Genomic DNA, 27,327 nt, shown 5'->3' with positions numbered 1-27,327 from the left:
AAAGAGGAGGTAAGGTAAGAAGTGAAGAGTGGGGGAAGATAAATGGGAAAGAGAAGGGAAGGTAGTAATGGAAGAAAAGGTAAGAGAGGTAGGGAAGAAAAAGGAAGGCAGGAAGAGAATGTAAGTAGGGAAAAGAAGGAAGACAGGTAGGGAAAGGAGGCAAGGTAAGAAAGTAGGAGGGAAGGTAAATAGAGAAGAGAAGGGAGGGCAGGAAGGATTAACGTGCCTGTGCTACCTGTGGGTTTGATGTCGGAGTATCTTCCTACACTCAATAAAACTTAAAAAAGAAGCTTAGATGAGCTACAAAACAATTTCAACATTACAGAACAAGCCTAGCTCAATGTGAATAACTACTACTGGCAAATAAGATAAAAGCATAGAAGTGCTGGGAAGGCATGAAGGGAAGATACAGAAAAGAGAGAAGAGAAGAGGAATGAAGAGAAGAATGGAAAAATAGGGTAGAGATGAAGAGGAAATTCAAGAACATGGTATAAAAAAGGAAAGAAAAATGAAAAGGAGAAGGTACGGCCTCCCCTACCAGTGTTAATTGGATAGTTGAAAATATTTTCACCATAGTTTTCGTCAGCTGCATGTTTTCAGTGACAAAAGCTAAATGAAAATAAAATTAGAATTAAGAAAATTGACGAAAACTATAACGAAAATCAAGTCCGATTTTCATTTAGTTGGCTAAAATCTCCAGTGCATATTAGTCTACTAAAATCATATAGGTTTAGTTAAATTGTAATGCATCATTTAAGCATTTCTCTAGAATTTCCAAACTCATTACATACAGTACTCTTGGTGTAAAAATCTAATGACATGTTATTATTTTTGGCATTAAGGTTTGAACATGCACTACAGACACAGATTTAGCCGTGATATGCAACGTCTTTATAAATAAGACCAAGTTTCATAAACAAAAGTATTACTTTTTTGACAAATAGATGTGCAGCTTTAAAATAAAAAAAATAAAAAAACTGTAAACAGTATTGACTGTAATGTTAGGCTGCAAGTGGGGACGGGGAAGTAAATGGGAGTGAGGGAGTGCACAGGGCAAGGTGCATTATACTTTGGGGATGGGGAGGTGACCTGCAAGAGGGGATGGGGAAGTAAATGGGAGTGAGGGAGTACACAGAGCAGAGAACTGGATGGTTTAAAGAGGCTGATATTTTACACAGTTCTAAGCACTGCTACCTTGCTGGCAGGGGAAACACTTACCACGTCGCATCCGGACAGACACCAATCCGACGGAGCAGTTCCTCTTCTGTGGTTTGCAGGGCATTGTTCCAGAACTCGCAGGCAGCAGGCCAACGAGGGAGGCTGAGTCTCTCAGCCAATATAGCTTGCCGATAGAGTCAGGGGGCTGGGGCTTTAACAGACAGGCGGAGCTCCGAGGAAAGCGGAAGTTCAGGTGGATTCTGGAGATTTTAGTCAACTAAAATGTACTGGATATTTTAGTCGGCTAAAATATGACTAAAACTAAAACAATTCAGATGACTAAGATATGACTGAAGCTAAAATGGCATCTGCCCCAGCTGCATGCAGACAGTCTATGGAAGTGGATGCAAATCTAGCAGTTGCTAGATGTCAAGGTTTGATAGCCCTGCAGCTGGGGGTGGATGCAGATGCCAAAACAAAAGTCTCCTCCATGTTCCATGAAGTAGAGGTGCCAACGCCCTTCTGAACAAGGGTCTAAGTGGTGGAAGGCAAGAAAATTACAGAAGTAAGGAAAGATGGATGAGAAATAGAGGAAGAGTGAGCTATAACTTAAAGGCTGTGTCTAGAAGTTTGAGAAATATCACTGTATTCTTTTGGCAACAGGGCAGGTAACATCCTCTAAAGCTGTATTGGAAAATGAAAAATAACATTGTATCAGCCTTTGAAGGAGTTTAGTACTTTAGGTAAGGGCCTGCAAAAATACATTAGGTTTCCCATAACTAGTGGAAATGATGTGTTATTAAATTATTGAAGCCAATGAGAAATAAATCGTGCTGCATGAGATAGTAAACTTAGTAGACTTATACTAGCCATGCAATCATCTGCACAGAAATACTTACAGTGTAAACAATATTTCCAACAAATAAATAATCCGTGACCTGTCCATTGGGGAACACAGCATCTGGAGTGAGAAACAGAACATTGATCAGTTATGTACAAACCAATCAGCTTTATATCTAATAAAGAATTTTATCATTTCCTTTTTGTGAATATAAATTAGTGAAATTGGAGCTTAGCACCAATCCAATGCCTAAATGGTTAATCAATCACATAGGTTGTCTGTTTGAGGTGCAGTTGGCCAACCCTTATAAAACGTGTTTGGGTCTGCCACAGATGCCATATCAGGTTCAACCTTACTTTCTTGGGAGAAATAAACAAACTATTCCATATGTTGTTATGGGCAATAGAACCACACTAAGGACTTGTGTATATGGGAGTTGTTGTTAACGGCAGGCTTCTTCATTTTAATGCAAAAGGCTGCATCTGGCTTGCTTTGCCAAAAATGGAAACAAATCTCCAATAACTCATTCTGTGTCTAGAGAAATGCAACACAAAGCAGGTTAAACACAGCCTCAGAATTATCATCCAAACTGTACCAGTGTGGTTAACAGGAATCTCTGACCTGGGTTTGATGAGCGTTTCAAACAGATGTCCAACGCATATAAACAACACCCAAATAAACAAACCATCACTCCAATTTGTCACAGATTAATTTAAGAGTGTTTCCAGGTCACTTGCTCATTGGTAATCCTTGACAGAACCTCAAAGATCATGATGATAATAATAATAGGAATAATAATAACAATAATGGCAGCAAACACTTCAGCGCACTTCTTGGAATCACCGGGTTCCTGCTCCCAATTAGTAATGATGACTCATTCCACAAATGTGCAGAAGACCTATTAATCCCTTTTTTTCTATTTTATCCCACCAAACGTGCAATAAAAGCTTCTGCCAATGCCTTCACCTTGGAGTCTAATATATGTTTTACAATTTTCAGATCACAATGTAATTTACTAGACCAGCAAACCATGCTTCTGGCGTCGGCTTTAGGTTTAAAATAATAAGTAGTGAAAACGTCAAATAAAACAAAATGGCCAAAGTCTTTTTTTTAACTTAAAGTGAACTAGCCACTATAGATCTAAAGTCTTTTGAAGTTTCTTCTCTGGCTATTCTGTTCTTTCTCTGTCTTCAGCGCTTATTGAATCATTGACTTGGAACAAAAGAGCACCAAGTGTGGTTGGCACTCCTGACCCACATATTTGTTGCAGGTACATTTCTCTAAACATGGTAATAATATCAATCAATGGTAATAAGACAATAATCTTAACAATTTCTTAACAGGTCATGAACGCAAGCTGGAGCAGTCACAATGTTGCTGGTGTCTGGTCATCGAGAACACTATCATCTAGACACTACTTTATTTTTTGCAGGACACACAGGAGTAATCAATCTCATCAGAAAGAGTGTACGCAGTACACAGAATAGTCATTAGTTGTTGACTTATGGGTGGCTCAGCAGTTTGGTTCCAATATAATGGAACATACACCTTGCCGCATTCGCTAAATGTAGCAATAGGGAACACTTGCATTGCTTCACTGACATGGAGGTTAAGCCTAGGTTCACATCTATGTGGCTGTGCTTTATGCGTTTTTCAGGCAAGTTTTGCGGTGCGTTTTGCATTTTTAAACCCGCATTTTTTATGCGTTTTTGCATGCAGTTTTCATGCATTTTATGTTCTTTTCTCTTTAAACACACTGTAAACACACTGTATATAGCTGGTTGCTAAGGAGGGGGTTGGAAAGCCGGCCGCCGCATCCTTAACAACCGATGAGTCTCCATCTGTCAGTGGGCTTCCCTGCTGAAAGCTGAATCAAAAATTGGCGGCAAAAAAAAAAAAAAGAAAAGAAAAGAAAAAAAAGAAAAAAAAATGGCATAGGGTTCGGAGGGGGGCCCCCCATGCCAAAATTAAAATAAAATGGTGTGGGGTCCCCCCAAAATCTATACCAGACCCTTATCCGAGCATGCCGCCCGGTAGGTCAGGAAAGGGAGGGGAGCGAGCGCCCCCCCTTGAAACATACCAGGCAGCATGCCCTCAACAAGTGGTGGTGGGTGCTTTGGGGCAGGGGGGCCCCAAGTGGGCCCCCAGATCCCACCCCCCGTATGTGAATGGGTATCGGGTACATCGTACCCCTACCCATTCACCAAAAAAACTGTGAAATGTTAACAAACAGTCGGTTTTTAACAAGACCTTTATTAAATAAGAAGCCTGGAGCCATTTTCTCCCAGTTCCGTCATCTCCTGGTGCCGTCTTCTTCTTGTGCTGTCTTCTCAAGTTGAGCTGTCTTCTTCCTCACCGCCACCATCTTCTTCTTCCTCGCCACCACCGTCTTCTTCTTCTTCCTTGCTGCTGCCGTCTTCTTCATTACTCGCTGCCGCCATCTTCTACATCGCCTCCGGTTACCCGCTGAAAAACAAAATAAAGCCGGTCTTGCCCTGAAGCTGTCTTTCTCCGTGACGTCAGAAGGGGCGGGCTCTCTGGGGGACGTCATTGGATGGCCACGCCCCATGCCTATATAAGAGGTGCCGGATAGCGGGAACATCACGACAGCTTCAGGACAAGACTGGCTTTATTCTGTTTTTTAGCAGGTAACCAGCGGCGGTGAAGAAGACGGCGGCGGCAAGGAAGAAGAAAAAGATGGCCGCAGCGAGGATGAAGAAGAAAGCGGTGGCGAGGAAGAAGACAGCTCCACGGGAGAAGACAGCACAAGAAGAAAACGGCACCGGGAGATTACTGATTACTGAGAAGTTTTCTGGTGAATGGGTAGGGGTACGATGTACCCGATACCAAATCACATGGGGGGGGCTGGGACCTGGGGGGCCCCTTGTTAATGGGGGCTTCCAGATTCTGATAAGCCACCCAGATCCAGATAACCACCGGCCAGGGTTGTCGGGAAGAGGCCCTTGTCCTCATCAACATAGGAACAAGTGCTTTGGAGTGGGGGGTGCAGAGCCTCCCTGCCCCAAAGCACCCACCCCCCATGTTGAGGGCATGCATCCTAGTATGCTTTGGGGGGGGGGCTCTTGCTTGTCCCCTCCCTTGCCTGACCTACCGGGCGGCATGCTCGGATAAGGGACTGGTATGGATTTTGGGGGGACCCCGCACTATTTTTTTTTATTTTGTGGGGGGTCCCCTCTAAATCCATACTAGATCCGAAGGGCCTGGTATAGACCTGGGGGGAACCCCACGCCGTCTTTTTCGCTATTTTTTTTGCCGCCAATTTTTTTTTTTAGCTTTTGGGGGGAAGCCCGCTGACAGGTGATGACTCATCGGTTGTTAACGACTTGCCGCCCGCGGGCCCTCGGCGGTGTGGCTCTTGTTCTGGGTGGACGTCAAATGATGGCCTCCCAGAACGACCGCTCTCGCGAGGCTGCGCCATGTTGCTAGGACACGATGCGACCCTCCGATCTGTGTAAAGAGCTGCAGCTCTTTTACCATGTGATTGGCTGTGTCCAATCACAGCTGGTCACATGTAAACACGGAAATGCTGGTAATCGGCGCTCCTCACCTCACACTGACAGAGTGTGAGGAGAGAAGAGTCGATCAGCGGCATCTCCTCACAGAGGACATCTAGGGATATAATCAGGGCACTGATCATCAGTGCCCTGATTACAAATAAGTGACCACCAGTGCCAGCAATGTATGCCCACCACTTCCAGAAATCAGTGCCCACCTTTGCCCACAAGTGCCAGCAATCAGTGCCAAGTGCCAGAAATCAGTGCCCACAAGTGCTACTTACCAGTGGCCATTAGTGATGCCAGTCAGTGCTGGCTATCAGTCCTGCCCATCAATGCCCATCACTGCTGCCCATCAATGATCATCACTGCTGCCCATTAATGCCACCCATCAATGCCGCCCATCAGTGCCCACACGTGCCGCCTATCTGTGCCCACCAGTGCCATCAGTGCCCACCAGTGCCACCTATCAGTGCTCATAAGTGCGGCATATTCGTGCCTCCTCATCAGTGCCCATAAGTGCCACCTCATCAGTGCCCATCAGTGCAGCCTATCAGCGCCCATCTGTGAAGGAGAAAGATTACTTATTTACAAAATTTACTGACAGAAACTAAGAAAAACTTTTTTTTTCTTCAAAATTTTCTGTCTTTTTTTTTTTTTAGGAAAAAATAAAAACCACAGAAGTGACTAAATACCACCAAAAGAAAGCTCTATTTGTGTGAAGAAAATGATAAAAAAAATCACATGGTTACAGTGTAGCAATTGTCATTCAAATTGTGAGAGCGCTGAAACCTGAAAAATGGCCTGGGCAGGAAGGGGGTGTAAGTGCCCTGTATTGAGGTGGTTAAGGACGCAGCGGCCGTCTCCACGGCCCCCTCCTTAGCAACCAGCTATATACAGTGTTAAAATAAAAAACGCAAAATGCAAAACACATCAAAAATCACATCACAAACACAACACTTGCGTTTCTGGTGCTGTTCCATTGAAGTCTATTACCCCCAAATCACAGGAAAAAAGTCCTCGACCCTTTCCAAAAACGCACCGGCTGCAAAATGCATAGATGTGAACTTGTACCATAGGAAACCATGTTAAATGGACTGTAGTGCATTTTTGCAAACTGCAAAACACACTAAAAACGCATAGGTGTGAACCTAGGGCAAGTGAAGGAGAAAGGCAGCTGCATCCACTGGCATTTGGACTTCTGTCAGTTTGAAAAACCAGTGCCTAGCCTGTGTTCAGAACTCCAGTAAGTCCCATACAAAACCAGAAAAGGTGAAGCATGGAGCCTTCTTCTTCCTGAAACCTCCAACACAATGGGGACCTCAGAGTGGACAGTCTGTGTAAGGTAGTGGGGACTAGCCTACTTTTTAGGAAAGACTTGCAGAAATTCTTGGAGGAACACTGGGGAGATATACTAAAACTGAAGTACACAGAATCTGGTGTAGCTCTGTACAGTAACCAATCAGCTTCCAGGTTTTATTGTCAAAGCTTAATTGAACAAGCTGAAGTTAGAAGCTGATTGGTTACTATGCAGAGCTGCACCAGATTCTCTGTGCATCAGTTTTAGTAAATCTCCCCTGCCTCCAACCCATGCTATTGTTTTAAACAAAATTCTTTATTAATTCAGTTGAATAGAATGCAAAACAACTTAATCATAGCCTTATAACATCCTTACAAGAAAAAAAATGATGCTACGAGCCACTTAATTCCATTGAACTATGTTATAAGTTAAAGCAGTATTAAACCCAAAAGCAGCTTACCAATTCTTAGATGTCATAGCTGCCTTAGTTTTTTTTTTAGGCTTTCTTTCTTCTATTTTCATCTGGTGATCTAGCCTGCAAGTCTGTTCTTTTTCACAAGCTCTCAAGCAGAATGCATCAGTTTACACGGATGGGACAAACCACTTAACAATGGCAAGGGTAATTAAAATGATCAGCTTTTATTTATTCAGGAAAAACTTTTATCCCAAAAGGAAAAAAACTGTTTGCCGAACCTGATTATAAAGTGTGAATGGGGATTAGCTTCAGTTTTTAGTGTATCAAAATCTGCTAATAAATTTCAATCGGAGCTCAACCCCCCCCCACCCCCAACACCAGAAAAATTAAAAGTCAGCAGCTACAAATACTGTAGCTGCTGACTTTTACTATTTGGGCACTTACCTGTCCAAGGATCCCGCGGTATCCTCACCCAAGTCGATTCTTGAATCGGCTCTCGGGTGCTGGCGCCACCAGGACCGGTGCTACCACTAGGCAAACTAGGCAGACGCCTAGGACGCACTGCTGCCTAGGGTGCCCGGTCACTGATGTTCCTACTCTCTTCTCTCTACAGCAAGCAACTAAGTCTCAGCATCAGCAGGTAGAAGCCGCTCCATTCGCACATAGTGTCAGAGGCGCAGCAGCAGCGGAGGACTGTGTCTGTGTCCCGACTCCCGAATGAATGGAAGCAAGCAAAAATTCATTGATGGGCACTGGTAGGCTGCATTGATGGGCACTGGTGGGCTGCATTTGATGGGCGCTTCATAAAAAAGGTGGGGTGTACATGGGCAGGGAAAAGGGGGTGGAGCCAAGGGGTAGCGGCAAATGAGGTTTTGCCTAGGGCACAGGTGTCAAACACAAGGCCCGCAGGCCAAATCCAGCCCTCCAGGCCATTTCATGTGGCCCTCGCACCTCTCCTGCAGCTGCAGTAGAGCTCTGACCCTCCTCTGGTCCTCCTTCAGACCCTTACTTTCTGCTTTCAAGCAATGCATTCGGCTTCTTCCCAGCAGCAGCATAAGGAAAGGGGAGGGGGTGCACTGTGATGTAAGGGAGAGTGGGGGACTCAACTTCTGATGGTGGGGTGGCTCTTGACATCTAATGTAAGGGGAGGGGATGTGCTGGACATCTAATCTTACAGATACAACCGTCCCTTTTGAGGGCAATTATAATGCTGATATGGCCCACAATGAAATTGAGTTTGACACCCCCGTGGTGTCAAAAATCCTTGCACTAGCCCTGGGCGCCACCATCTTGGATAAGGGAAACCGGCAATGAAGCCTTGTGATTCTACAGCCGGTTTACTACTGCGAATAAGTAAATCGCACTGCGCTTTCTTAATGGGCCAGCTGTGGTGAGGGATGAACTTCTGGCTGAGTTTGTGTGGCAAACTCAGCAGGAAGTAGGAGTGAGTACCTGTCAAAACCAGGTACCCCCCCCCCCCCCCCCACAAGGTGCCAAATGTGCCAACAAAAGGGGAGGGAGGCAAACAAGCGGAGCCTCCCCTTTTGGGTGGTGCTCTGCTACCCCCCCCCCCCCCAGACTGACAATAACAATCTGCTATTTCTCCTGTGCTCATTCCTCCAGAGTAGTGTCTCACTAAAACAGGAGGTGTGTTACTGACCAGATCGCCAGGTGAAAACATAGGGAAAAAAAGCCAAAGAAAAGAAAACTGATGCAGCCGCCACATCTAATGATTGCAATACATTATTGATTTTGGGTTTAATACCGCGTTAATTCATTGACCAGCAGTTCAAGGGAAAATGATATTCTTCTATTGTACAGAATTTGATATGTGTTATTTAAAATGCTATTGTTACAGAACAAACAGAGGTGTTCATTATTCACAGGTCCCTCGCTTGCTACAATATACGGTAAGTTGCAGAGAGATGGCTGGACATGGGGCGTCTTAGTTGTCCCCAGGGCGAGGAGCATTTTGCAGCTCCTGTGCTATAGATCTGGTTAATGGAGCTTACTGTTTCAATAACCCTTTCTGCACATTTCTCTCTGGGGACAGCGTGTAAAAAGAGACCGGCCAGGTGTCTCCAGGAAAACTGAATTAAAGACACTGGTCCTCCTCTATAAGCAAAACATCCCATTTACTTTCCTGTTGTACTTGGCCCAGCTTCAGACAAAGGGAAGACTGTAATAGGGGCACTTCAAATTCAACTGCCTAAATCACAACACTTCCCCCCATAAAGCATGTATCAATGATTGTATCTATTCATCACTGCGTTCACAAAGGTATTTTCCTTCAATTTAAAGGTGAGCTCAGCTAAGTACTATTTACTATCTAAAATGAAACATAACATAACACCTGTGTCATTTCAGAAAATATCAGTGCTTTGTGTATAGAAATATTATTGATGACCCCGTAACGCTATCAGGTAAATGACATCATATTTGAACTTGTGTTGCTGCTCATCTTTAGCATCTCACAGATCAGGAGGACTAAACCAGGAAAAAAAAATCCAGACTGCAACTAAAGTGTATGAAACCAAAATATACAAAAAAAATGAATATTGCAGAATCTATAGATGTGGTGACTGTATTAGTTTTTTTTTCTTTTAAGTTATTTTTCCTTTATTTGCCCATCCGGAAAGATTTACCCTCCTTAATGACCAGGCCATTTTTTGCGATACGGCACTGCGTTATTTAACTGACAATTGCGCGGCCGTGCGAAGCTGTACCCAAAAAAAAAAACTGTCTTTTTCTTCCCATAAATAGAGCTTTCTTTTGGTGGGATTTGATCACCCCTGCGCTTTTTAATTTTTGCGCTATAAACAAAAAAAAAAAGACCGACAATTTTGAAAAAATAAAACAATATTTTTTGCTTTCTGCTATTATTATTATTATTATTATTATTATACAGGATTTATATAGCGCCAGCAGTTTGCACAGCGCTTTACAACATGAGGGCAGACAGTACACTTACAATACAAATCAATACAGGAGGGATCAGAGGGCCCTGCTCGTTAGAGCTTACAATCTAGAGATAAAACATATTTAATATAAAAATGTAAAAAATCTAATTTCTTCCTCAATTTAGGTCAATATGTATTCTGCTACAAATTTCTGGTAAAGAAAAATCCCAATAAGAGCATATTGATTGGTTTGTGCAAAAGTTTTAGTGTCTACAAATTATGGGATATTTTTATTTATCTATTTATTTTTTTACTAGTAATGGCGGTGATCGGCGACTTATAGTGGGACTGCGATATTGCGGCAGACATTCAGACACTAACTGACACTTTTTGGGGACAAGTGGCACCAATACAGTGATCAGTGCTAAAAAATATGTCACTACTAATGACACTGGCTGGGAGGGCATTAACATCAGGGTGATCAAAGGGTTAACTGTGTGCCTAGCCAGTGTTTTTCTACAGTGTGGGAGGTGCTTTTACTAGGGGAAGGCATAGATCCATGTCCCTGCTTTGCTGGAACACAGGATCAATACATTCCCTACTAACAGAACGGCAATCTGCCTTGTTTACATAGGCAGACCACCGTTCTGCCTCTCTGCTGTATCATCAGCGGGTGTTGGCAGACATCGCATGTGTGCCACCTACCCGGAAGAGCCAGATCACGTATATATATATGTGATCCGGCATAGAGGTGCCGCCCTGTAGCAGTAAACTGCTTTAGGGCAGTCCTTAAGTGGTTAAGCTATCTCCAGTCTACTGGAGGAGTGATAGTGAGACCCTTTGGATAGCAGCATTGTCAAACTGGAGAGTGTAGTGTTGGATGCACTAGTAGATTTAGACAGACTTTTAAAGCTGTTACAGCAACATTTATTTTTTTTGGGGGGGATAAAGGTTTTACATAAATGTATAAAAGCCGACCACTGTAAGCACCCCTGTCAGTGTTTAATGGCTTGTCTCATCCCTCTAACTGCTACTGTCTGGACAGCTTGGTTTGTAAAAGGGTAACTCCATTTTCGTAGGAAAAAATATAGCAAAACAAAACAAAAAAAAGACTATAGCATATAGTATTGCTACACAAGCCATAATGTAATTGAATGTTAATAAAATGACCCTTCATTTGCAATCTGCAGAGCTGTAATCTTCTGTAAACTTTAATGCAATATGGCAACCTGGAGGCCTTCTGTAGACAGATAATGTACAGAACTTCTCCAGAGAGGTCATTTCCTGCTTGTGTGATTGGCTTGCTAATTTTCCTGAAGTCTGCACTAAGATACAAGTCAGATTTTAGGCATGCTCTGCAACCAAAAATTCATTTTTGTAAGATACTCCCAAGGTGTTAATCACTCCTAAAGAATGCATGAATGCAAACCCTGCAGTTTTCCTCATGTAAACACTGCAAGAGCATCAGCTGATGCAACAAAGTTTGTTAAAATCCCTGCAATATACATTGATTACCTAAAGGGGATTGTGTTTTTTCTTAAGAAAAGTGGAGTTACTCTTTAAAGAAAGTTGAAAATGAACAGATGTATACCAGGTAAAAATAAAGGATACCCCCCCCATAAAAAAGAAACCCAATACAGCCACTACCTATAAGAATTGGTAAGCGCCAACATTATAAATGTTTGTTTTTGGGTTTATCAATGCTATTAAATGTATGTTCACCTTTTCAGAAAAAATGAAAAGGCCTACACCCTCCCAACTTGGCCCTTTTTTTACTTACCTCTATGGGTAATGAGGTGTCAGTGCCAACACAACCAATATAATGGTCTGGGGATTTGAAATCTCTTCTTTCTGTAGGGCTTCCAGGCAGGGCCGACGCTACCACTAGGCAAACTAGGCAGCCACCTAGGTTGCCCTGCTGCCTAGGGCGGCTGGCCACTGGTGTTCCTACTCTCTTCTATCTGCAGCAACCAACTAATGCCGTGTGCATACGGGCGGACTTTTCGACCAGACTGGTCCAACGGGACGAATCTGTCGGACAATCCAACCATGTGTGGGCTTCATCGGATCTGCAGTGGACTTTTTCAGAGTGAAAATCAGACGGACTTTAGATTTGAAACATGTTTCAAATCTTTCCGACGGACTCGAATCCGGTCGAGAAATCCGCTCATCTGTATGCTAGTCTGACGGACGAAAACCGACGCTAGTGCATCTATTGGCTACTGGCCATCAACTTCCTTATTTTAGTCCGGTCGTACCTCATCACGTACGAATCTGTCGGACTTTAGTGTGATCGTGTCGCCCGTGTGTGCACGGCATAAGTCTCAGTATCAGCAGGCAACCACCGCTCCATTTGCACATAGTGTCAGAGGCGCAGCGGCGGCGGAGAACTGTGTATGTGTCCTGACTCCCGAATGAATCTAAGCAAGCAAACATTAATTGTTGGGCACTGGTAGGCTGCATTGATGGGCACTGGTAGGCTGCATTTGATGGGCGCTGGTGAGGCTGCATTTGATGGGCACTGGTGAGGCTGCATTTAATGGGCGCTCGTAGGCTGCATTGATGGGTGCTGGTGAGGTTGCATTTGATGAGCGCTGGTGAGGCTGCATTTAATGGGCGCTCGTAGGCTAGATTGATGGGCACTGGTGAGGCTGCATTTGATGTGCGCTGGTGAGGCTGCATTTATTGGGCCCTTCATTAAAAAGGTGGGGTTTACATGGGCAGGGATAAGAGGGTGGAGTCAGGGGTGGAGCCAAGGGGGCAGCAAAATGAGGTTTCGCCTAGGGTGTAAATAATCCTTGCAACAGTCCTGCTTCCAGGATGGATCAAAGCTATTTTGATTGGTCCTTGAAGCTCTACAGAACAACACTGTCTGCGTGGGCACAACAGCTTACCACCAATGGAGATAAGTACAGCCAGAGGCGTTGCTAGGGGGTGGCTATTGGGGCTATAGCCCCAAATCTTGGGCCCATAGCCCCGGGTCTCTTGCTGCAGGATCCCTGCTTAACCTGCAGTGGGCAGGCTGGCTGCATGAGAGAGGCAGGGTGAGAGGTGAGAAACAAGAGGGCGGACGAGCAGAGATGACATCATCTCTCTCTAACCACTCCACATCAGTGCTGTTCACAGCCGGGCCTCTTCAATGTGGGAGTGAGGTGCAGAGAGATGATATCATCTCTCACTGCCTGCCACACATCAGCGCTCTTCCACCATCACAGCACGGTGGAGTGGAGGTCACGTGCTTCCTGTCATCGGTGGAGCTCCACTCTGCAGCCAGACCCCCCTTGCTTCATTGTCAGAGGTGGGGCAGGGAGCAGCGAGATTACATCATTTCTCACTGCCTGTCCCGCATCACCGCTCTCCTGCCCTCACTAAATGGACCAGTGCGTGCAGCCTGCCACCAATGCAGCGACAATGCACATTTGGTGGTACTGGCTGGCATGGCAAGTTACAATCCACATCAGTTGGCAAGTGACAATCCACATCTAGTGGCAGGTGACATGGCAAGTGACAATCTGAAAATGGTGTCAGGAAACGTGGCAAGTGACAATCTGCAAATGGTGGTAGGTGACGTGGCAATCTGCAAATGGTGGCAGGGGACATGGCAAGTGACAATCCACATCTGGTGGCAGGCGACATGGCAAGTTGCAATCCATATCAAGTGGCAGGTGATGGTGGCAAGTAACAAGCCGCATTTGGTGACAGGCGACGGTGCATCTGGTAGCTGGAGATGTGGCAAGTGACACGCCTCGGGCTCCCACTAATTCTGAATTATGGTTGAACCACTTGCTTACCACTGGTGTGCCCCCCCGCGGGCCTGCAAAAAAGTTGGTGACTGCTGCTATGGGCTCTAGCCCCAGATCTGAGTACAGCAGAGACCAGCGGGTGACAAAGGTGTAGGGTTTTAGTTCACCTTTTTCATTTTTTCTGAGAAAGGTGAACTATCCCTTTAAATCTGATTGGTTGCTGTAGACCAATACAATCATTTCTTTTTACAGATATTTTGATACTTGAAGTACACATTTATCTACACAAGTAGAATGGAAGAGAAATTTTTATTACACAATCACACATTGCTTATATTATGTGCAACTGAAGGCTGCTATTTTGCTACTGTTATGTAGCTTAGACCACCATTTGTTCTGCTTAGCCAACAATCGATACTTTCAGCAATTTTAGTAGCACAATTTAGCTAGTAAAAATCACCCATGCATTGCCCTAGCCTTATTCTTTCTACTTACTGGGTATTTAAAAGTAAACATTACATGGAGAATATTTCTTTTTCTCATGAGAGCTCTATAATATCACTTTATAAGCACTAGTGGGGGAATCGCAGTCTGTAGACAGTAATAATTGGAGTCAGGGGCCAGACGTTCTCAGGTTGATGCAGGTGGCAGGTCATGGACATATGCAAATCTCAGGCCTCTTTGCGGATCTCTCTTCCTGTCCTGGAACATGGCCTGTATTTCTTCCTGATCTTATCTCTTTGTCTGCGCTTCTTGTCTTCTGTGTTTCCCCCCCAGGATATTTTCTCATACATGAGACTGGACGCATTTTGTGAAGTTGCATTTCATTCATGTGATGAACAATGAGCAAAATGTGAGTTAATTCTGCTTTCTGTAGATAAAATCCTCCGTGATGCTGTCCATCCCCAGCAAAAACACGTATCTGGAAATGACTAATGTTTACATAGGAAGAGCAATATAATCATTTGGACTTGTCTATATTAGTATTGCTAACTGAATGTAAAATCTTGTCAACCCACAGGATGTTATTAGCATCTCTTCAGTGCATGCCAAGGAATACTTGAGATACATTCCTGAAAAAATGAAAAGCCCAACTCCAGCCAAGCCTTATTCTAGATTAGAACAGAGTGGGGAAGGGTGAAAACCTCTTCCAGGTTTTTATTGCAGTCTGTGTCCCGGTTGAGGAAAGAGCATCACACTTTTTGTGCCGGTGACACCCCTTTACACCCTAATACACTGGGAGTCACAGACAGCAAAAAAAGAAAAACTGACAAAACCTCTAATCCTTCTATGCCAGTGGTCTCTAAACTTTGCATAACTCCTGTGTTTGACCACAACAGTGGGGCAATATACCCCCCACTGATACCAATAATGGGGCACTATTCCTCCCCATTGATACCAATGATGGGGCACTATTCCTCCCCATTGATACCAATAATGGGGCACTAATCCTCCAACTAATACCAATAATAGGGCACTGTACCCCCCACTGATACCAATAATGGGGCACTAATCCTCCAACTAATAATAATGATAGGGCACTATACCTCCCATTGATACCAATAATGGGGCACTATTCCTCCCACTGATACCAATGATGGGGCATTAATACTCCAACTAATACTAAAGATAGGGCACTATACCTCCCACTTATACCAATAATGGGGCACTATTCCTCCCACTGATACAAATGATGGGGCATTATTCCTCCAACTAATATCAATAATGGGGCACTATTCCTCCCACTGATACCAATGATGGGGCATTATTCCTCCCACTGATACCAATGATGGGGCACTATTCCTCTCATTTACCAATGATGGGGCACTATTCCTCCCACTTACCACTGATGGGGGACTATTCCTCTCACTTACCACTGATGGGGGACTATTCCTCCCACTTACCACTGATGGGGGACTATTCCTCCCACTTACCACTGATGGGGGACTATTCCTCCCACTGACACGAACGGGGGCACTTTTCCTTCCACTGATGCCAATGACAGGGCACTATTCTTCCCACTGATACCAATGATGTGCACCAATAATTCCTCTAATACCGAAGATGGGACATTGTTTACTCCCACTAATGCCAGGCCATTTTCTATTCCAACTGGCCTCCTAAAGTCTGAAACACAGTAAACTGCCCTTTGTTTAGAAAGTTTAAGAGACCCCTGTTCTATACTCAGCCTACCTTGGACGTGACTTATTATGCAGGAAACAGAGACAAAGGAAGTTACATAGCTCACACTACAGAAAGTAGGGCAAATAGTAAGGCTCTCTAAAGCATGGGTGTAGTCCCATCATGCCTTTGCCTTTGGGAGTCATGCTTGTAACGGTCAGCCTTGCAATAAAGTATAAAACTAATGCAGCCACCTTATCTAAGAATTAGTAAGCTGCAATGTAATACATGTTTGCTTTTGGATTTAATACTGCTATTTTCAGTTCAGTTTCCTAAAGCTGATGAGCCATCCCCAACCACAAGACTCATGAGATGTGGGGTCTGACTATGCATTGAGTCAAATAGATTTTCCAGCATGACAGACAAATACTTTATACATACTTCCATTTCTCATTAGAGAGAGGCCCAATCCTTAGTGCAGGGTCACTAGTGTTAATTGTAAGTGTAATAGGTCAAAGAGAGCACCAAATGAATATTGAAAACCTTAGGGGTCTAAAGTCTTTATTGTTCAACAGTCTTTTGCTCTGCTTGTTGTAACCTGCTGAACAATAAAGACTTTGGACTCCTAAGGATTTTTCATCTGGCGCCCTCTTTGACCTATTACGCTTGGATTTCTCAGCTTGGGTGAATGTCCTCTCCTGGAGGATCCCTGTCTTTGAGGTGAACTGCCAAACACAGGCCAACTGGGCTCAAGTAATGACTATGTCCACATTTTGATAACCTGGGAAAATCCAGTGTTGTTCTACCACTATCCCTTGGACTAATGTTAATGGCAACAGTGAGTACCATAGGTGTGTGATCAATTTGAAGAATGTCAGATCCTGTAAATGTCTGTGAGTATTAACTAGAAAACAAGAAGTTAATGAAGGGGTTAACAAGTGCTTAAAGTCCTCCTATCAAATCAGGATTATTATTTTCACTCTCCAGGCTAAGAAATGATTTACTGCGCTTACGCTGAAAGTTAATGTTATTTGGGTAGAAAAGCATCAGGTCAGAGACACAGTGATCTTGGAGAGACCACTCATCTCCTATTATCCTTTAAAGACCTCTTCACCAATGGTCATCGTCAACCAGCTTCATCATGTTAACCATTTTGTGTCTATGGATATATCCAATGTCTCCAGGTAACCATCCTTCATCTTTCAGAGATATCATATGTCCAGGTGAAATCAAATTGTGAAACTGTCTTTCAATATTTTGATGTCTTATTTCAGTGGAGCCCTCCAGAAAGGAGTGAAATGTAATACTACTGACATAGCTAGAAGCATGCATTGATGAGGCTTGACTCTTTGTGTACATAATTACATTGCTGAGAAAGAACTATTTTGCAAGCTTTTGTGGAACGCATCAAGATTTAATGAACTCGCCTGTTCTGTAATTTCAAGAGACAGTTTTCTTATCTTTACTCTTAAAACTTAGGTCATTAGAAACATATAAGGTTGCAATGCAATTAAGTGAATTGTATGTTGTTATGGAGGCTTTGTGATTCTACTTGGGAAGCCAGAGAAAATTAAGAACACGCCAGGGAAAGGAATTTCTAGAAAACACTTTCTAAAAAATGTCTTTCTCTAAAGTCAAAAGGTGTCCTATACACTGGCAGATCAGTTACTGATAAATACATAAGGTGAGTAAAGGTCAGCGTTCTCGGCCTGCTATGATTCAGGTGACATTTTATTGCAGTACATGTGAGATGAAGGAAAGGAAGATTTCCCTTTTCTGTATAGAGCTGCAGTGATCCACACCCTCTGCATGTAATAATAGGCACTGAGAATACATACTGCATGAAACGAATGGTCAAATGAGGATGTGTTAATCACAAGCTGAGAATAGCTCCAGAAACAGCCAAATAGCTCCAGATATAACAAATATCAAATATGTCTTTGTGCCTGCTTCCCTTTAATCCACTGTGCAGCAGTACCCCAGCCAACTGGGAAAGCCAGCCACTTAGGCTCTATTGCACTGTACAGTGCTGTCTGTAAAACACTGTATACATGCTTACAGGAGGGGAGCACACAGACTACTTTTTTGGGACTGATTGATTGAAGTGGTTGTAAACCCTTACATATACCCACTAAAATGAGTAGCCTCAGGTGATACACAGTGGTGAAACAGCTCCTCCTATATAAGTTGTACTTGTTTATCTTCAGATCTATTTCCTGTGCAGCCTTCTAAAGTACATGTAATACACAGCATTTTTGATCGTCAGAAGGCAGGAATCTGATGTCACACACTGCACAACATAGAGAGAAGAGCAGACTGTATTCTGAGACATGAGTGGAGGGAATGGACACACCCCTCTTTACAAGATCATAGTTAAACATGCACTGCTGAGGCTGTCAATCGCAGGATGTGTGTGGGAGCTCCCCTCCTCCACCCCCCTGAACTCCTTTGAGTCAAAATCACCTGTCAGAAGAGACACATACAGATAGCAGAGGAACGAGAGGAGAGACAGAAATCACAGTGCTTTGGATTGAAGTACACACTATATAGAAGGATATGCTTTGCTCATTTTTTATTTCAGAGGTTTACAACCACTTTAAGGCACAGAATGTTCACTTTGCAAGTAAATTTGTCCCAGAGTTTAGTGAATGAAAAGTAGCCCTGCTGACTTCCATAATCCAATCATACATCCTGTGTATGTTCCTTGAACATTATTGGGTATTCTTTTGAAAGTAAAACTTTATCACATTCACTAAGCTCTAGGGAAAAAATCCCTTGCAAAGTGAACAGCCTATTTGCCTTTAGTAAATCAACCCTTATAAGTGAGATGTCAGTAAGCAGTTAGTGAGCTGTTTTGTCCAGGACAGTGACCCTGTTATTTCCACTTGAAGTGTGACTGTCCCCCGCTGCCCCTTACAGTGTCCCTGATCCAGCAAGATATCACCAACTAGACTAGGTCACACAGAATGCTTGCAAAAAATGCCACAGCTGGGCCCAGGTATGTGCTCTGTGCTTCTGTTCATTTCTATGGAGCTCATACACAGAAGCTTCACATGAATGTATTGCCGCATAGGATGAAATGCTCCATAGAATGAATAGGAGTGCACAGTGCATGCATTGGCCTGGTCAAAAAAAATTCCAGGGTGTATATATATATATATATATATATATATATATATATATATATATATATATAAAACTAGTGTTGGGCACAGGTTGCCATTATCCCTGTTTCCAATTTACAGTATATCACAAAAGTGAGTACACCCCTCACATTTTTGTAAATATTTTAATATATCTTTTCATGTGACAACACTGCTTGTATAACAGTGTAAATTTGCTGTCCCCTCAAAATAACTCAAAACACAGCCATTATTGTCTAAACCGCTGGCAACAAAAGTGAGTACACCCCTAAGTGAAAATATCCAACTTGGGCCCAAAGTGTCAATATTTTGTGTGGCCACCATTATTTTCCAGCACTGCCTTAACCCTCTTGAGCATGGAGTTCATGAAAGCTTCACAGGTTGGCACTGGAGTCCTCTTCCACTCCTCCATGATGACATCACAGAGCTGGTGGATGTTAGAAACCTTGCGCTCCTCCACCTTCCGTTTGAAGACATGCTTGGCCAGTCCATCACCTTTACCCTCAGCTTCTTTAGCAAGGCAGTGGTCATCTTGGAGGTGTGTTTGGGGTTGTTATTATGTTGGAATACTCCCCTGCGGCCCAGTCTCCAAAGGGAGGGGCTCATGCTCTGCTTCAGTATGTCACAGTACATGTTGGCATTCATGGTTCCCCCAATGAACTATAGCTCCCCAGTGACGACAGCACTCATGCAGCCCCAGATCATGGCATTCCCACCACCATGCTTGACTGTAAGCAAGACATACTTATCTTTGTACTCCTCACCTGGTTGCCGCAACACACGCTTAACACCATCTGAACCAAATAAGTTTATCTTGGTCTCATCAGACCACAAGACATGGTTCCAGTAATCCATGTCCTTAGTCTGCTTGTCTTCAGCAAACTGTTTGCGGGCTTTCCTGTGCATCATCTTTAGAAGAGGCTTCCTTCTGGGACGACAGCCATGCAGACCAATGTGATGCAGTGTGCAGTGTATGGTCTGAGCACTGACAGACTGCCCCCCACCCATCAACCTCTGCAGCAATGCTGGCACCAATCATACGTCCATTTCTCAAAGGCAACCTCTGGATATGGCGCTGAGCACGTGCACTCAACTTCTTTGGTCGACCATGGCGGGCCTGTTCTGAGCGGAACCTGTCCTGTTAAACTGCTGTATGGTCTTGGCCACCATTCTACAGTTCAGTTTCAGGGTCTTGGAAATCTTCTTATAGCCTAGGCCACCTTTGTGTAGAGCAACAATTCTTTTTTTTCAGATCCTCAGAGAGTTCTTTGCCATGAGGTGCCATGTTGAACTTCCAGTGACCAGAATGAGAGAGTGAGAGCGATAACACCAAATTTAACACACCTGCTCCCCATTCACACCTGAGACCTTGTAACACTAACGAGTCACATGACACCGGGGAGGGAAAATGGCTAATTGGGCCCAATTTGGACATTTTCACTTAGGGGTGTACTCACTTTTGTTGCCAGCGGTTTAGACATTAATGGCTGTGTGTTGAGTTATTTTGAGGGGACAGCAAATTTACACTGTTATACAAGCTGTACACTCACTACTTTCCATTGTAGCAAAGTATCATTTCTTCAGTGTTGTCACATGAAAAGATATAATAAAATACTTACAAAAATGTGAGGGGTGTACTTACTTTTGTGAGATACTGTACATTTGTCATTCTTCCTTCTGGTGGGACTTTATCACGGCAACCAAAAATTATTTGCACAGATCAGTTTTTCTAAAATTATACATTTTTATTCAAAATATAGTTAAAAAAGCCATCATAAGGCTGTATATTTCATAAAAACATGCATGCCAACATTACACTGTATACCTGCACATAACTCAAGGTTCACTTGCAGCTTGTTAATGGGATGTTCATAGAAACTGATCTGTGCAAATCATTATTTTGTTGCTGTGATACAGAGGAACGGTAAAAGATCTCCAGGGAGAGGTGGGCATACACTGGGAGCGGGGCTGGGGTTAGGTTGGTGTCCCCAATGATAACCAAATACAGGTTTCTAGCAATTTTCAACCACCAGCTTTACATCACAGTAATAATTACGAGGCAACTTACCACCACCAGATTTTATATGTACTCGACAGGAATGTTATTATTTTTGTAACTTTAAATTGCTAGAGAATTGCTATTAGTATGGCCAGCATAATTATTTAAAACATTTTTCTGTAACATTTGTTTTTAAGTGGAAATAATTTATATAAATATACTATTTGGGGTTTTTTTTGTATATACCTGCATTACACTATCAAAGTTTTTTCCCTCTGGCTAGAACAGCAGTCTTTGTTTGTACTAAGTAATTACTCATTGAAAATGTAATCATTGACAGGGATGTGGCAAGAAGATCAGTGATTTCTGTGTTACGGTTCCCCGCCATCACTGGCTTGTCATACATTGCAAATCACTCTATGATTGATTGTGCTTAAATTTAGGCATCCATGTAGTGTACATAGGAATACAATGATTACACAAGTTTGATGTATTGCATTGACTGGGTTCCAGCACGCGAATCTTTACTCTCTGCTCTGCTTGTATTGCTTGTCTAGGAGACAAAGTTCTTCCCTATTCTCAGAGTGAAGGACGCCTTCCAAAACACATAAATCTCAATCACGAGTTGTAAAGGAGTGGATAAGTGGAGGACAAAGAATGTATCAGCGGATTTGCAGGGACATATCCAAGTTCACACTGAGGTGATGATAATGCTGAATGCTTAGACAGTTTCTGCTCTGATAAGCAAAACATGTCACTAATTTCATTTATCACCCCACTAAGTTCATTATCTATAATGTTACAACTAACACTATTGCAAAACATCTACTTAATTGCAAAGACAATTTATAGTTACTTAGGTATTTAAAGGAACTGTCAAATCATACCATTTAAAGAAGGCTAAAGTTGACAGCTGTCTAATCCAACAGGTTTTGGCCATATTTGATAGCTACTTTATCTCAGTGGGTACTCCTTGCTGACAAACCCTTGGGGCAATTGTTCCCCTTGGAATGGCTGCCATTGCCTCCCACCTGAAAAGTGTCTAGCAGTTGCTTTCACTCCTGCCTCTATAGAAGAAACATACACCCTTGGCAGGGATGAATGTACATGGTTATGAAGCTGCCTGGTGACACATAAACATGAAGAAATATGAACACCACACTGCTGTCTAATGCATACGACCTGCTTAGGCTGGGTGTGCACTAGTAGAATTCTGAACGAAAATTTGAAAGAAAATTGTCAGGCTTTTTTGTTTTTAACATTTGATTTTGGAATGAATGGACTTTACTAAACAAAAACTACATTCACTGTTAGAAATTAGTACTTGAGAAATTTGAGAGAAATTTTCCATCCTGCTCCTTCAAATCTTCTCAATTACTATGGTTTAAGACGACCATCTATTTGACCCCACTATTGATGAGATGATGAGAAAAACGAACAAATGTTCTTACAATGCTCATACAAACTAAAATATCAAACAAAATTCTGCTAGTGTATAGCCAGACAACAGAACTCAAGATCTAGAAAGGAGCTCATTGTAAAGAGTAGCCTAAAAGATCAATTTATATAAGGGCAAAAATAAAAAAAAATAAGCAGTACATATTTGTAATACATGCCCATTCCCCAAGTGGTATGCCTTTAGCCCAGGTTCACACTGAGCTGCGGGAATTAAGCCGTGCGAGTTCAGCTGAACTTGCATGATTTCACTCTCGCATGTCAGTCCCGATTTCAGTGGCCATTTCACAGACATCTGTGCGGGTTTCTGTACAGATGTCAATGGAAATCGCAAGCTGAAATCACAAAAAGTAGTACAGAAATTACTTCTTGAAATCGGTGCAGCGCAGCAATTACCAGCAATTGCCGCCAATCTGACATGCGATTTGACATGTCTTAAAGATCCTGAAAGTTCAGAAATACAGTGGGGACGGAAAGTATTCAGACCCCCTTACATTTTTCACTCTTTGTTATATTGCAGCCATTTGATAAAATCATTTAAGTTCATTTTTTTCCTCATTAATGTACACACAGCACCCCATATTGACAGAAAAACACAGAATTGTTGACATTTTTGCAGATATATTAAAAAAAAACAAAACTGAAATATCACATGGTCCTAAGTATTCAGACCCTTTGCTCAGTATTTAGTAGAAGCCCCTTTTGATCTAATACAGCCATGAGTCTTTTTGGGAAAGATGCAACAAGTTTTTCACACCTGGATTTGGGGATCCTCTGCCATTCCTCCCTGCAGATCTTCTCCAGTTCTGTCAGGTTGGATGTTAAACGTTGGTGGACAGCCATTTTTAGGTCTCTCCAGAGATTCTCAATTGGGTTTAAGTCAGGGCTCTGGCTGGGCCATTCAAGAACAGTCATGGAGTTGTTGTGAAGCCACTCCTTCGTTATTTTAGTTGTGTGCTTAGGGTCATTGTCTTGTTGGAAGGTAAACCTTTGGCCCAGTCTGAGATCCTGAGCACTCTGGAGAAGGTTTTCGTCCAGGATATCCCTGTACTTGGCCGCATTCATCTTTCCCTCGATTGCAACCAGTCGTCCTGTCCCTGCAGCTAAAAAACACCCCCACAGCATGATGCTGCCACCACCATGCTTCACTGTTGGGACTGTATTGGACAGGTGATGAGCAGTGCCTGGTTTTCTCCACACATACCGCTTAGAATTAAGGCCAAAAAGTTCTATCAGACCAGGGAATCTTATTTCTCACCATCTTGGAATTCCTTCAGGTGTTTTTTAGCAAACTCCATGTGGGCTTTCATGTGTTTTGCACTGAGGAGAGGCTTCCGTCGGGCCACTCTGCCATAAAGCCCCGACTGGTGGAGGGCTGCAGTGATGGTTGACTTTCTACAATTTTCGCCACTGTGCTCTTAGGAACCTTAAGTGCAGCAGAAATGTTTTTGTAACCTTGGCCAGATCTGTGCCTTGCCACAATTCTGTCTCTGAGCTCTTCAGGCAGTTCCTTTGACCTCATGATTCTCATTTGCTCTGACATGCACTGTGAGCTGTAAGGTCTTATATAGACAGGTGTGTGGCTTTCCTAATCAAGTCCAATCAGTATAATCAAACACAGCTGGGCTCAGTTCTAGTTCAAGAAAGTGAGCTAGGCAGAGGTGATTAAAATGATTGTAAACCCTCACCTTGTAAAACAATCATTTCAGTTTAAAATTGAAATGAAAGGGAAAAAAAAACGTTTGTGTATGGATATAAAAAAAAAAAAAAACATTATAAATACTTTTTTTCCCCTTTTTTTAATAAGTGATCACATTCCCTCTGTTCTTAGCTGCATACGAGCTGGGGGAGGAGAAGTAGCAGTGCATTGTACTTCCCAGCCCCCCTCCAGTGTGCGGGGGGGGGGGCATGTCAGGACAAGTCTGATCATTGGAGTATAGAACACTAAGTTCTGAGCATAGCTAAAGAACTTAAAGTGGTTGTAAAGTCAGAAAGTTTTTTTTATCTTAATGCATTCTATGCATTATAATGAAAAACCTTCTGTGTGCAGCAGCCGCCCCAGCACCCCCTAATACTTACCTGAGCCCATCTCTCTCCAGCGATGTCCACAAGTTCCTAGGCTGTCCGGGACTTTCCTCCTGATTGGCTGAGACACAGCAGCGGCGCTATTGGCTCCCGCTGCTGTCAATCAAAGTCAAATAGCCAATCAGGATAGAGAGGGGACGAGACTGAACCGGGGCTCCATGTCTGAATGGACACAGGGAGCTGTGACTCAGCTCGGGTGCCCCCATAACAAGCTGCTTGCTGTGGGGGCACTCAACAGGCGGGAGGGGCCAGGAAAGCCGAAGAGGGACCCGAGAAGAGGAGGATCTGGGCTGCCCTGTGCAAAACCACTGCACAGAGCAGGTAATTATAACAAGTTTGTTTTTTTTTTAGTAAAAAAAACAAGAGTTTAATCACTTTAATCACGCAGTGTTCTCCTGCTTAGTGTGGTCAGTTTTTAATAGGAAAGCAGAGGGACTGGCATGAACACCAGGGATTTCACATAAAGGAAGCAATACCAAAAGAAAAGGATACTTTTTCATGCAAGTACATGGTACAGCTGGCACATATCAGGAATATGAAATGCTACGATGCTAAATACCGTTGTTATGGCAGCAGCCAGCTGCCATAACCCTGGTATTTTCAGAAACAGCAGGCGGCCCTCTTTAAGATGAAAGTGGTCTCTGCGGAGGATTTGCCACAAGATCTCCCTAACAGGCCAGGAGCTGAGTGAGGGAAAGATGGTCCCCACTCGGCTCCATAACATTGGACGACGGAAGAGACGTCAAACGTCACTTCCGCCCAATGGTCTTAAAGGGGATTTTTAAAATGTTTTTTTGCATTTAAGTGTAAATATGAGATCTGAGGTCTTTTTGACCCCCGATCTCACATTTAAGAGGTCCTGTCATGCTTTTTTTCTATTACAAGGGATGTTTACATTCCTTGTAATAGGAATAAAAGTGACCCATTTTTTTAAAAAAAGGACAGTGTAAAAATAAAAAAAAAAAGTAAATTAAAAATGTTTAAAGCGCCCTGTCCCGCCAAGCTCGCGCGCAGAAACGAACGCATATGTAAGTCGCGCCCGCATATGAAAACGGTGTTCAAACCACACATGTGAGGTACTGCCGTGATCGAGCAAGAGCAATAATTCTAGCACTAGATCTCCTCTGTAACTCAAAACTGGTAGCCTGTAGACATTTTTAAAGAAAGCTTATGTAGATTTTTAGGGGCCAAGTTTGTCGTCATTCCACAAGCGGGTGCAATTTGTGAAGCATGACATGTTGGGTATCAATTTACTCAGCTTAACATTATCTTTCACAATATAAAAAAAAATGGGCTAAGTTTACTGTTGTCTTATTTATTTATTTTTTTAAAGTGTATTTTTTCCAAAAAAATTGGGCTTGTAAGACCGCTGCGCAAATATGGTGTGACATAAAGTATTGCAAAAAACGACATTTTATTCTCTAGGGTGTCTGAAAAAAAATATATAATATTTTGTGGTTCTAAGTAAGGGTCATCAGAGTGCACAGGACAGCCCTGAATTCCTGACAGGATCAAAGGGTATTTTTTTTGCATTTATCAAACAGATATACCAACACTTTTTGGTATATGTCCAGTGTCTTGAGAAGGTATTCACCCCTGTTTTGTTGCATTACATTCTGGAATTAAAATGGATTGTATTTAAATTTATTTGGAATGAAATTAAAATGAATTCAATTGAAATTAAAATAAATTATATTTTATTTTTGGATTTACTAGGCCACTTATAATGATTGATATATTCCTTTCATAAATAGGCTCTTACTACCTAGGTACACACATCCCACCTACCTCTCCTGGACTTATGAATGTAATTTTCCATCCTTATTAGCTAAAACCTGGGCTCTACTGAACACTTGGCATAAAGGACTGCACACCTGGTGCAGTCTTTTAAAAATGCGCATTTTACCCAAATACCTTTACTTATTCCAAGCACTGCTCATCAGGATATCCCTCTCTTATCATAAACAAGTCCAATCTCTATTTATTCAATTTGTTTGGGCTCACAAAAAAACGCCTCCCATGCGCCCAGTTATCTCTGCCTAAACAATATGGTGGTTTAGCATTACCGGAAATCCGGAAATACTATCTGGCAATACACCTGGGCAGGGTAATTGATTGGAGACACCACGTTAACTCCCAACTGGAGCAGGCCCAAACACACATCCCCCTGAAGAGTGCACTGTGGTGTTATGAATCTCTACCCCAGGAACTCAAATCCCACCAGCTAATAGGGACCACACTCCAACTTAGCTCACAGGCTTCTCGCCAGGCTTCCCTTACGTCAGGAGAGTCACCTTTGCTACCGATTTTAGGGAACCCCCAATTTTCCCCTGGCCCTCAATGCCATGTATTCAACATTCTATGTCATTCCGTTCGTGATCACGCAGCTAGATTTACAGCAGCGAGAAAGTGGCCATCTATAGCAGAGCTGATGACCACCTCTGGTCCCTTCCAACTCCCGTTCTGGAGTGCTCTGCAACTGCGTCATTTTTTACATTCTTTCCCCAACCCCAGGAGGTTTGACCGGCAACTGACTACCTTTGAAGAGTACTGTTCTGACACGGACCCCCTACCCCAAGTCCTGTCCAAAACATACTCCCTTCTGAACACTCATCTGAAGCAACCACATCTACCCAGCACAGCAAAATGGGA

General features: G+C 43.0%; 1 protein-coding gene across 2 annotated transcripts in view; it reads right to left on the bottom strand.

Moving 5' to 3' along the window:
- ATP8A2 (ATPase phospholipid transporting 8A2) overlaps positions 1 to 27,327 on the bottom strand; it is a 1,045,467-nt gene that overhangs the window by 198,754 nt on the left and 819,386 nt on the right. For both annotated transcript variants that reach the window (XM_073613412.1, XM_073613413.1), the window contains exon 31: positions 2,058 to 2,119. In XM_073613412.1, the coding sequence (XP_073469513.1) occupies positions 2,058 to 2,119 (62 nt within the window). The remainder of the gene's footprint in view (positions 1 to 2,057; positions 2,120 to 27,327) is intronic.

Source organism: Aquarana catesbeiana, linkage group LG02 (genome assembly GCF_042186555.1).
Source record: "Aquarana catesbeiana isolate 2022-GZ linkage group LG02, ASM4218655v1, whole genome shotgun sequence".
NCBI lineage: Eukaryota > Metazoa > Chordata > Amphibia > Anura > Ranidae > Aquarana > Aquarana catesbeiana.
Note: the sequence above shows the minus strand (reverse complement) of the source record. Positions and strands in the feature narration are given on the sequence as shown.